At 35.7% G+C, this 12,550-nt stretch overlaps 1 protein-coding gene across 1 annotated transcript; it reads left to right on the forward strand.

The window, feature by feature from the left end:
• Positions 1-200: 200 nt before the first annotated feature.
• On the forward strand, positions 201-6,689 carry LOC114721715 (ABC transporter A family member 2). Its single transcript, XM_028907562.1, has 16 exons — positions 201-618; positions 828-1,059; positions 1,195-1,364; positions 1,502-1,687; positions 1,829-1,924; positions 2,020-2,220; positions 2,371-2,527; positions 2,624-2,853; positions 3,629-3,746; positions 3,854-3,930; positions 4,119-4,208; positions 4,346-4,489; positions 4,573-4,878; positions 4,959-5,039; positions 5,587-5,763; positions 6,089-6,689. The coding sequence occupies exons 1-16, from the start codon at positions 250-252 to the stop codon at positions 6,350-6,352; spliced, it is 2,898 nt and encodes a 965-aa protein (XP_028763395.1). The 5' UTR covers positions 201-249; the 3' UTR covers positions 6,353-6,689.
• The last annotated feature ends 5,861 nt before the right edge of the window (positions 6,690-12,550 follow it).

Raw genomic sequence — 12,550 nt, forward strand, 5'->3', positions numbered from 1 at the left:
ATTTAAGACAAACCCAAGGGTAAACGTTAAACACGGGAGCGTCCACGTCAGCAGTAAAGCCGCGCTTTGGGATTTTTATGGCGCAAAATCGCGTGCAAAAGTCAAAATCTTCAATTTGGTTAATTAAATTCTCAGAAATCGCAGTGATTGATGACGACTTGAAGAGTATGAATACTATAAAAACCACACCTCAGGGCTGTCTTAAATAGAGTAAACGAAGAGAAACCGTTCTTCTTCGTTTTGAACGACATGATTTTGCAGAGCGGTCTTCCCCTGCTTTTGCAACAATACACAGCGCTTTTGAAGAAGAACTTCTTGCTCTCATGGCGCAACAGGAAGGCTTCGTTCCTCCAACTTCTCTCTCCACTCTTCTTCATGTTCCTTATATTTGCCATAGATAGGGCCATTCAGGCTCGCTACTCTTCGTCTACGGCCAACGAGAGCGTCACCGATCCTGGCACGCTGACCTCTCCTCCGATTACTCCCTGTGAGGAGAAGTTCTTTGTTAAACTTCCCTGCTATGATTTTGTTTGGAGCGGAAATGGGAACCCCAAATTTCAGACCATTGTCAATCGTATCATGGCTAACAATCCTGGCCGGCCCATACCTTCCTCTAAGGTACAAATCACGAATGATTTCTTCATCTAGGCTTCGCTTCGCTTCTGGTCTATCTGTGAGATTTGGCTCTATTTAGTTTCAATTTGATTCTTTTCAAATGACACGTCTTCATAAGAGATATTCGTCTGAAAGCACATCTGGCGGTACCTCTGATTCTGTCGGTTGTAACAAGAGGACAATTGAATTTATTTGGCTGCCCCTTTGTGCAGGTTATATCCTTTGGCAATGCAGCTGAAGTGGATGACTGGCTTTTTAATGATCCTATGCGTTGTCCAGGTGCTCTACATTTCAACGAAAAAAATGCGACTGCCATTGGCTATGGTGTACAGACAAATTCAACCTTTATACAAAAGCGAGGGCGCTATGAAGACCCCACTTTTTCGTTTCAACTCCCACTTCAGCTTGCGGCAGAGCGTGAAATTGCTAGATACCTGATTGGAGGTATAAATTAATATTTATTGTTGTGGTTTTTTTTGATCAACCATCAATCTTCGTGGAATGAATGATAATAAATTCCATTGCCTATTCTGGACTTGAAAAATTTGTGATCTATCTGATGAGTTGATACAAAATCAGATCCATCCTTCAGCTGGAGCTTTTCTTTCAAAGAATTTGCACACCCTGCCGTAGAATTTTTCTCTACGGTGGGTTCAGTAGGTCCAGCATTTTTCCTTGCCATCGCCATGTTTAACTTTGTTCTTCAGATGGGCTCCTTGGTGACAGAAAAAGAAAATAAACTTCGTCAGGTAAAGACACACTGACATTTATATTATTTATTATTATTGTTTATTTTTGCGAGATTGACATTTCAAGTTTATTTACTTCCAGAAGAGACATTTTCCCCTAACCATAGGTATCGTTTCATTGGTCCTTCCATTCACAGGCAATGATGATGATGGGCCTCTATGACTCTGCTTACTGGTTATCCTGGCTTACCTGGGAGGCAGTTATTACACTCATCTCATCACTTCTCATAGTTCTTTTCGGAATGATGTTTCAATTCGATGTTTTCCTGAAAAACAATTTCGCAGTCGTGTTTCTTCTGTTCTTCCTTTTTGAACTCAGCATGGTAAGATTTTTTCCCGGAATCGTCTAACTCATTATTTCACAGTGTCTGTTAATTCATTGTTATGTCTGTTTTATATTGCGGGTGCTTTCCTTTGTTTTTCCGAGGTTCAATAACACTGTCCTTCATCACTTTTGATTCTAGATGGGATTTGCCTTCATGTTATCTGCTTTCATTCGTAAATCATCTTCAGCCACAACAATGGGATTCTCTATATTTATTATCGGCTTTATTACTCAGGCAAGGGTCTTTCTTAACATTCTAGATAAGGATTATTGATCTGATAGAATGAAAGACACTAATCTTCTTTTTGTCTGTGCTTGTTCTATCTGCAGATCGTTGTGCAAGCGGGATATCCATATGATAATGACAGCTCCCAGGCTTTCCGAGTTGTCTGGTCATTTTTCCCACCAAATCCATTTGCTCAAGGTCTAAATGTGCTTTCGCAAGCAACTTCCACTCCTGAAGACGATGGTGTTAGATGGAGTAAACGGGGAGAATGTGCTCCAAATGACGAGGATTGTTACATAACAATTGTATGCATTAATTTGACCTCTAGGCCCCAACATCTGAAATGCAGCTTCCAAAAATTAGCTATTCCCATTTAGTTTCTGTGGGCTTTCATTTTCCCTGTTTCCACTTGTGTCACTTCCTTAACAGTTACTGTTATTTCCTTTCATTGACAGAATGGTATCTATATGTGGCTGTTGGGTACATTCTTTCTGTGGTTTATTCTGGCTATCTACTTTGATAACATAATGCCGAATGCATCTGGCATAAGGAAATCAGTCTTCTATTTCCTAAAGCCCGGATACTGGATGGGAAAAGGAGATAAAGTGAGAGGTGATAAAACTTGTCATTTTGTTGGCGCTATGCATTTCTTTCTTCTCAGTTATTCTTTGTGACTGATCTAGTACTCCCTTTTCCATTTATTTGTAGAGGGTGGGGTTTGTAGTTGTGTAGGCTCAGTCCCACCACAAGAGTATATCACACCAGATGATGAAGATGTCCTTGAAGAGGAAAACGTTGTAAAGCAGCAAGCAGCAGAATGTATGGTAGACCCAAATGTCGCTGTTCAGATACGTGGCCTTGCAAAGACATATCCTGGTGCATTGACCATTGGTTGCTGCTGTAAATGCAAAAGAACTACCGCTTTCCACGCTGTTAAGGTGAATAATTTACTATTAACGTTTTGGCCTGGTATATTTGGGCACCAGAAGAAATTTTCTTCCTCTTTTTTTGTGCTATGATTTTGTATGTTGTTTCATTCGGTCAGTCACTCCTATATTTCAATACTCTCGACATAGTTTTGTTTTGTTCTTTTTTTTTTTTAATGAAAAAGGGAGCTTGAGTGAAGGAGAAGTGGAATAGTTACGGTGGGATGCAAATATTATTTATATGAAGTAATGCCATTTTATGATTTATTATTATCTGGTCAATTATTATAAATTAGGAAATACAATTCAGGTTAACGCACTTGTGAAGTTCGACTTAGGATTACTGTGTACTTTGGTTAGATGGACTTTGAAATTTGGATTTATTATTGGGCTCTTGGGGACTATTATTGAGTTCTGTTATCTGATTTCTCCCTATCATTAAAATTCTCACTCCATTTTTTTTTAAACATTCTCTCAAATTTACCTCTCTTCCCCTTCTTATTCTGTTTGTCCTGCATGAACTATCCTTATCTTACACAAAACAGGAACATGCAGGAGTATTCTTACATGAGTTTTTCTTGTTTGGATCACAGTGACTAATATGCTTCCCCCCACCCCCCCTTTTTTCTCCTGTGGTGATCTTTTCACTTTTCCTTTCTATGTTCGTGTCAACATGTCTTATTCGTCAATGCATTAGAAGATTGTTTTTGATTTGTTGATGAGTGTTACCGGTATTATGATGATAATAATTTGCTAATTATGATTGCAATTTGCAAATTACTTTCAGGGCTTATGGGTAAATTTTGCAAAGGATCAGTTGTTTTGTCTTCTGGGACCAAATGGAGCTGGGAAAACTACTGTTATTAATTGTTTGACTGGGATAACTCCGGCTACCGATGGAGATGGTGATATTCTCTAGTTCTCTCTCTCATATTCCATATTTGGATCATTGATCAATTTTACTAAATGGTTAAGAAGACTTTACTGACACTCTCATGTACCTACTCAACAGCATTGATATACGGACACTCCATAAGAAGCTCCACTGGCATGTCAAACATTCAAAAGTTTATAGGCGTCTGCCCCCAGGTGATTGCCTCTCCCTCACTATATCTCTCTGTGCATCTCTACGTGTTTGTTGCATGCAGGCATGCTTTAAATTACACCTCATTTCTTCAATGAATATTCAAGTAATATGATATGATTTTCAACTGATATGACTTCTCCATGTCATTGAAATTCTGATTGACCCTTTATTGGGTTTTTTTAATTCGCAGTTTGATATCTTGTGGGATGCATTGTCTGGTCAAGAGCACCTACATCTCTTTGCTAGCATTAAAGGGCTTCCCCCTTCATCTATCAAATCAGTATGTTCCTTTTAGCCTATACTCATTTCCCAGTTCTTGCCTTCACCCTGAATCTATTTGCAAAGGTAGCGCATAGAGTATAAACAACAACATTATTTGGTTCTACTGTTTAATTCAAGTTATTCTGAAAAATACAGTTTACTGAAAAGTCATTAGCAGAAGTGAGACTCACAGAGTCAGCCAAAGTGAGAGCTGGAAGCTACAGTGGGGGAATGAAACGTCGTCTCAGTGTTGCCATTTCCCTAATTGGTGATCCCAAGCTAGTCATTATGGATGAACCGGTATGCATGCTAGGATATTTCCTGCCAGATTTAGAAGCTCTACTGACTTGCTTATGAGATTTTTCATTTGATTTTATGCTTAGACAACTGGCATGGATCCAATAACAAGGAGGCATGTGTGGGACATAATCGAAAATGCAAAACAAGGGCGTGCCATTGTCCTTACAACACACTCTATGGAAGAGGCTGACATTCTAAGCGACCGCATAGGAATCATGGCAAAAGGAAAACTTCGTTGCATTGGCACCTCAATACGGCTAAAATCACGTTTTGGTACTGGTTTTATAGCTAATATCAGTTTCCATGGAAACAATTTTGAACAAAGTCCTGCCAATAGAGATGCAACTCCTACAAGAAATCATGAGACAGTGAAGCAATTCTTCAAGAATGTAAGTTGAATAACTATGATGGTTAAATATTTATTAGACCTGTGAAGGATTGATCTTTGACCGTTGAAATAATTTGACAGAATTTAGATGTGGTACCAAAAGAAGAGAACAGTGCCTACTTAACTTATGTGATTCCTCATGATAGGGAGGGAGTCTTGATGGTAAGCTTTCATGTTCTGGATTTTATTGGTACTACCTTTTAATCCGTTTTGTCACTGAGGGTTCGAATCTAACTGTTGGCCAATTACTGATCAAAATGGAAACATGTTTCTCTGTAGTTCTCTTGCTTATGCTAGTGCACTTGCTTGTGTCATGATGACCTCTTTGTCTGCTTTAAACTTATCAACGAGTCATCATTCCTTTCCTTAGAGGCAATAAGTGACGGCAACTTACTTGACAGAGAAGCCAATTTTATGGCTTGTTATATGAAAATTTCTACTTAATAACTCCTTGACTTACAATTCTTTACAGACATTAAATGCTTGTGTTTATGCCAAATCAATTCAATAAGGCACCCATTTTTGTTACTGAAATAACTTTTAACATCAATCTGAGGGAGGTCAAGGTGGCCTGGAAATGCAATGAGAATTAAGCAGATACAACCCACGAGTCATAACACAATGGTTCTGGATAAGTTATTTCGTAAAATATGTGCTCCATTTTTTATTTTTTTTTATGTGGCTTTTTTTCCTATTGCTTCTCAAACAGAACTTTTTCGAGGAACTTCAAGATAGAGAAGAAGAATTTGGCATATCTGACATCCAGCTGGGTCTTGCAACTCTCGAAGAGGTTTTCTTGAATATTGCAAGACAAGCAGAGCTAGAAAGTGCTACGGCTGAAGGGAGCTCGACAATTCTGACGTTGACTTCTGGTGAATCTGTTAAGGTAAGTTCCACTGTATTCTGTTGTTGTAAAGTCTGGCTCTATGAGAATTGTACTTTGGATAGGATCTTTTTGAAGTGAAAACAGAGAAGGAGAAGTGAAACTGATCTTTATGAACCCTACAAAGGCAAAAGCGAGCACTGCCTCTCCCTCTTTTTCTCTCTTCTTGCTTCAACTCAATTACACTTCCGAATATCTGGGCTATTCAAAGTTTTCGTCAGATAATTAGCACACATATCTAAACATAAAAACTTGATAAAAATGTTCACCATCTCATGCGGTCCATCCTCCATGTTTTGCCCTAAACGTGCTTGACTCTAACATGCAGATACCTGTGGGAGCAAGGTTTGTGGGGATTCCAGGAACTGAATCTGCTGAAAACCCCAGAGGGATTATGGTAGAAGTATATTGGGAGCAAGATGATACGGGTGCCCTCTGCATTGCTGGACACTCAGGGCAAGTTCCTGTGCCTCCTAGTGTTGAAATATCTGCTCCTCCATCCTTAACAAGACGTCGAAGTCGCAGGCGGTTAGCACCTGTTGAGGGCATTGTGATTGACCCCAGTCAAGTTAGTACTGTCAATTTCCAGTAATGCTTGTGATTCTCAGAGACAGTGTCGTAAACTTAGATCAATACCATCGCTCTTTTGTACACAAGACATTGGTCTTCTTGGATAGAATTTTGCCATTTGCCGTAGAGAAAATTTATTACAAACTACAGGTTTACTATTTTTATTATTCAAGCATTGGTCTTGTACTGGTCTGTGCATATGAAAATGAAGTTATGCTTATACAATTGTTGTAACTTAACAGTACACAACTTCACACACATGAGAAATACATGAAGAATGTAAAGGCATGGACAATTGTTCGTACAGAGCCGGTGTGATATCTCATGTCTGCACAATAGTGAAGCAGTCCTTGTTCATTCATGGTGCTGAGTCATCATGAAAAGATGAGCACTTCACTGGATGCTCAAACACTAGCACCTAAGTGACATGAATGTGCATGCACAATTGGAATCCATAATGCAAAAAACTTAAACATATAATGGCTAACACCCTCAAACGTCCAAATTCGGCAACAGAAGAAAGAACCTGGTGAGACATAGATTAAACGCTGAAGTTCTAGATAAATCTATAATTTTAATTTTAAAGTGACGTCTTTATTTCGTTGACTCTTATTTCATCTTTTAAGATCCCAAGTTCTTAACCATTTGAGACACAAATGTTGATATCTTTTTTTTTTATTATTTAAAGATAAATGGATGTGGCAAAACCATACTAAGGAAGCAAAGAGCGAAATCTAAAGTCTTTATCTGTCTAAAAGAATTAACCATTTACAATTATATGACTCAACATATAATAATTACGACTTAGATTAGACGAGAGACTAAAGATGCGAACAATTCTTTTTAGTGTAAGACATTTGATTATTGCAATTTACAATGCCTATCTCCTTATCAGGAAATACCTCTTATCAAATATGCTTCAACAACAGTGACAAAATGGCAAAATTATGGAAATAGGCTCGGCTCTGTGGAGGGGGGCTATCTCCAGTACTTAATACAAAAGCTCGTTTAACTATTATCGTAATTCTAAATATAAGACCTCAATCCATTTTACCTTTCATATATATTGATTTTTTTCTAAGGTAGTCCTTGTAACAATGATAGTTCTAGTTAATACACTTGATTAGCAAAGATATTTTAGAAAAGATAATACCTATTTATTACAAGTAACTAACTTAATTAATTTTTTTAATATACTCAAATTAGTCAACTAGCACTTATATTAAAGACCGGAGATAGTATGTTACAATATTTTCATTTAGCTTTCCATTCAACTCTTCAGTTTTTACAGATTATCCTTTTCTTCATATTTGTACATGCCACATTCCCCATGTAATACTAACATAGGTGGTCACCTAACAGCTTGAACAAAATAACATGCTATTGACACACAAACTAACTGCTATTATTATTTCCACATAACAATTATTTGCTTCCAAAGAATGATCTTTATTCTTGAGGACTTTAATATAAATTCACAAATTCATCGGTACAATTCAAAAACTTGATTGCTTGTACCCTTTTAACTTTTATTCTTCAGAAATTACCAATCAAACAAAATTCTCGGGCCTTTGATTAGTTCAAGAATTGTACTTTAGATTAGCTTCCTCCCGTAGCTTGTATAACATTATATTTTAATTATTCAAAAATTATTATTGAATATTTTTGAAATTTCAATAGCCACTTTTTCAAAATAAATATGAAATATAGAATTTATAATTTATAACCAACTGCTAACAATACGGTTAATTTTTTAGATTCCGTGTCATTCATGATAAAACATATTTAATCTTATAATAAATTCAAGGGAAAACTAATTTGTGAGTATTATAAATTTAACATTAAAAGGCATTAGTCCTTGAATATTAACGCTGTTTGTTTTCTGATGATGTGGCTAACAGAAATCTTACGGGGCTGGCTGACACGTTAAAATGGATCATTAAAATTATTTTATTTAAAAAATTGCCAGGTAGACAAACACGCAGCGCACAACGGCATGAAGAATCGGAGGAGATTATTCTGCCATCAAAAACTCGGTTCATGGAGTGTGAAGAAAAAGGGGATTATTTGATTAATAGGTAGGAGGATTGCTAGACGATTGGGTCCAATGAAGAGTGAGTTGTTTGGTGACAGGGAGGAGAAGCTGTTCGATGGCTGCTGAACCAAGTCTGTAATCAAAAAGCTCTTAATCTCTTCTTATCGATTAGGGCTTGTAGTCCGGAGGAAGAAGACAGCGTTGCGAGCGTTTAGAGCAGAGAAGGGAAAAAAATTTGCTTTGTCCTGGGTTTCTTCTCTCCTACTACCACCGACCTCGAAATCACAAGGAAAAGGGTATCACTTTTCCTTTAAACGTGAACCTTCTGAGAGAGTCATATTATATGCAGAAGGGGTTGATCAGGGAATTTGATTGGCTTTGATAGAACTTTCACTAAATGATCGAAGGTGGTCTGAAACTTGTACACATTTTACTACATTAGTACAGCCATGAAAATCTACAAACAATGCAATTGAATTAGGGAAAAAAAAAAAAAAAGGTATTTCAACTGATACTTAACAAAGTACTCCCTCCGTTCCTTATTATAAGAGACATTTGATACTTATGATATGTTCCTAAATATAAGAGACACTTAAAAGTTGTCTTTATTTTTTTTTGTTGATTTCCTATTTTACCCATATTTTGTCTCCAACTCACACTCTCTCCTCCTACTTCTCTTTCTTTCAATAATTAATTGTTCTCTCTCATGCTCTCTCTCCTTATTAATGAGGGTATTTTTGGAAAAAATATTATATTTTTTACACATTGATTGTTCTTAACTAATTTTAACTGCTTTTTTGATCAACGTAATTCGGTTATTCGTCTCTTATAATAAGAAACGGAGGGAGTACTGAAATAATGTGTTCATAACATGCAGTGCATACAAAAATCTTTCGCTCCTTGGATCTTTCTGTTTTTCCCCTCAAATATTGCATATGTTTTTGCAACTTTGGTATCACCTTTCCTTTTTATATGTAACGGTAAAAAAAGGTATGCTTTTCATGGTGAATAGTAGATGCACCCAAGAGACTGGATTCTTATACCTTTCGAGTTATGCAATCTTTCAGTTAAGCATCTTACATGTCTGTCAGGCATTGATTATTCTCCTACATGCTCAAATAAAAAACTATCCCTTTCTAATATAAGAAGACAAACCATTCACATTCCAAAATTCTACACACTGGATTGGCATTCATTGCCACAACCAAAAGTCTTTCTAATATCAGAAACACACACCGTCACCGAGCACCTTTTGGATCTAAATGTTTCGATGGCTCGACCAAACAAATCAGAGAAACTCAGTCTGCCTCTTCAAGCCACACAATGGATTAGGGCAAGATCCCCGAGATGCTGGAGTCTTCTATCGAGGAAACTGCCGACTCCATAAATTAGGAAAGGCCCATCCTCATAAATCAGCGATGACCTAATGATTTGGATGTAGTTAAGCGAAATCTCAAAATGGGAATGTGAGTTCGTGATGATCAGAGAGTGGTTATTTAGCATCGTTGGGATCTCGAAGCTAGCGGAGAGCGGAGCGTAATCGATGGTTTTTAGGCAACAATGGTAGTGGTGACAGTTGGAAACGGAGGAGATCAAGAACAGGTTGAGTGAGGACCAGAACGCGATGGAGATGATATTCTCCTCGTCGTCTTCCTTTGTTTTGTTTCCACGCATGATGATGCTTTGTCCATGGGAGGGTTCAAACAATTAATTATATGCTTGGCATCAAAGTTAACCCATCTGGCTACCAAATCCTATTGTTTATCCCCTGTCATCTCAGTCAACCTCCAGCTCATTAAAATTAACGATGTTATGACAGTTTTAACCCTCGAAGATGGATAGAATTAAGGGATCAAAGTATAAGGGTTCAATTTAAGAGAAATAAACTACAGGGAACTAATTTGAAATTGGAGTAAACTGCAAATTAGTTTTTTCTTAATTTAATAAGACCGTAATAATATTAAATAGACATGGGGCAATATTTACATCAAGTTATTATATCCATTCTATCAATTCTCTAATTACATATGATCATGTGTTCTATTTTTAAAATATTAATAGTTAATAGCATTTAATTATAAAGTCACATGAAAGAAAAAAAGATACATAAACATGTGTGGTTGAGAAACTTGACAGAATAGATATAAGCAATTTGATGTAAGTTTTTCCCCCATATAAATGACTCCTTGCATTTGCATGATAATTCAAAAAGAATTACTAGTGGAAAAAAGTTAACAATCTCTTTAGTTTTCAAGAGATAGTAAATAAACATTAAAAGAACAACGTTTATTTTTTTTATTTTTTTTATAACATATAAATTGCAAACTATTTATAGGGTTAATTATTTAAAAAATACTTGAATGGGTCAATGCGGCCACTTAGAAGACAACTTTGGTAGTAGGAGAGTGGATAGAAATAATTTTTCTCGCATTCAACTCTATGTTCATATGCCACGCCCATTTTAGCATCTTGATTACAACTTGAATGGAGTGGAATAATTAATTTTATCAGAAACAGTAAAATTATTCTTGTACTTTTTTTTATTATGTATATCTGGTTTTAAAAATTCAAATGAAAATGAAAAAAATAAGTGATAGTCATACCAGCATACAAGATCCATTACCCATGTTGTGGTGGATTACCATGACAGAATTCAATAAGTGGAGTAATGGACGGTTGACTTATTTGGAATGGTGGTTGTAGTGTTCAAAAGTAACTTTTGAACCGTGATTTGTAGTATATCAAAATGAGTAAGTACCTGTTTAGGTCAGTGTTTACTAACCTAAACGTGACTTAATTTTACGAGAAGCTCAATTAAAATTTTTTGTAACGTTTGGGATGGCTTTTGACAGATTGGGTTTATTGGAAAAAAGCTCCACCGGCCGTGCGGTGGGAATAAGCTAGCAAGAGGAGCTTATTTTTCAAGATTAAGAGCTTAATTTGAGGACCATTCTGGATGTGTCAGAGAATTTATTTTTTTTCTCCCTTCTGGCATTATTCCCTCGTGTTATTCACTTGCTTTTTTCTTTTTCTAGCCCTCTCACCCATTTGATTTTTTTAAAATTTTAAAATTTAATTCACTCATTAAATTTCACTTCTTCATATTAAATTATTTTAAATTCATTGTATTATGTAAATCATTTTTAAAATCATGTTTCATTATTATTAAAACTCATACTTATTTTGGTTATTTTACAACCTAACTTACTTTTACCCAAGGTGTGTTTGGATTAGCGGTGGAGAAGCAACTTTTTTTTTCAACCTGATTTTTACGGAGTCAGATTAGATAAAAACCAGATAGTGTAATGTGATTTATGTTTGGATTGAGTTTTGTAAAAAAAAAATCAGTTTGAAAAGCTGAAACTTGTTTGAATGATTAATGAAAAAGTAAGTTTGGATGTAAAATGATTGAAAAAGATATAAATTTTATTATATACAACAAATAAATGTGGATAGCATGGTCATTTTCTATGCAAATGGTACTTCTTTTGAGGCAAGAGAGAGAGAGTATCACATTTTCTTTTTTTGGTCAAAAAGAGTATCCCATTTTCATAAAGCTCATTTTTTTTTCCATCGTGAGTCCAAACAACAAATTGTGGCCAGAAGCTAGTTTTGCTGGTGAGAAATCAGTTTGGGATCACAAAAATGTGATCCCAAACACACTCTCAGTCATAATCTAAACAACTTTTTACTAATTTCATTTTTATAAACTAACTTTTCTAAACTCTAATCCAAATACAATTTAACTTATCCAATTTAACTTTTACCCTATCTTACTTTTCTAAAAATCAGATTGAAAATAAGTTACTTTTTCCACCGCCAATCCAAACAGATCCTAAATAAGAAAAATTTTATCTCGACTTATGTGAACATGATAAGCAATTTAAAATATCATGATTGTTGAATAACTAGTTTATTATTTTTGGCCTTCAATTTTTTTAGAATAAGGTAACTAGTATAAATGATCAAAGACTTATTTTTAGGTAAAAGTGCATCCAACATATTAATCTTATTTTTTAGGCATAGTGAACATCATAATTCTTTCAGTAGTGTAATTTCACTCATAATCTATTAAATTTGGTATAATCTTTGGTTACTTTTGCATGAAAGTTATTAATAATTTGATAAAAATAACTAAAATTGTTAACTTTAACAGTTAAGATGAGTTTTAAAAAAAAAGAACAA

The sequence above is a fragment of the Neltuma alba genome, unplaced genomic scaffold, assembly GCF_004799145.2.
Source record: "Neltuma alba isolate B1F8T4 unplaced genomic scaffold, ASM479914v2 tig00012062_pilon, whole genome shotgun sequence".
In the NCBI taxonomy this organism is placed as follows: Eukaryota; Viridiplantae; Streptophyta; class Magnoliopsida; order Fabales; family Fabaceae; genus Neltuma; species Neltuma alba.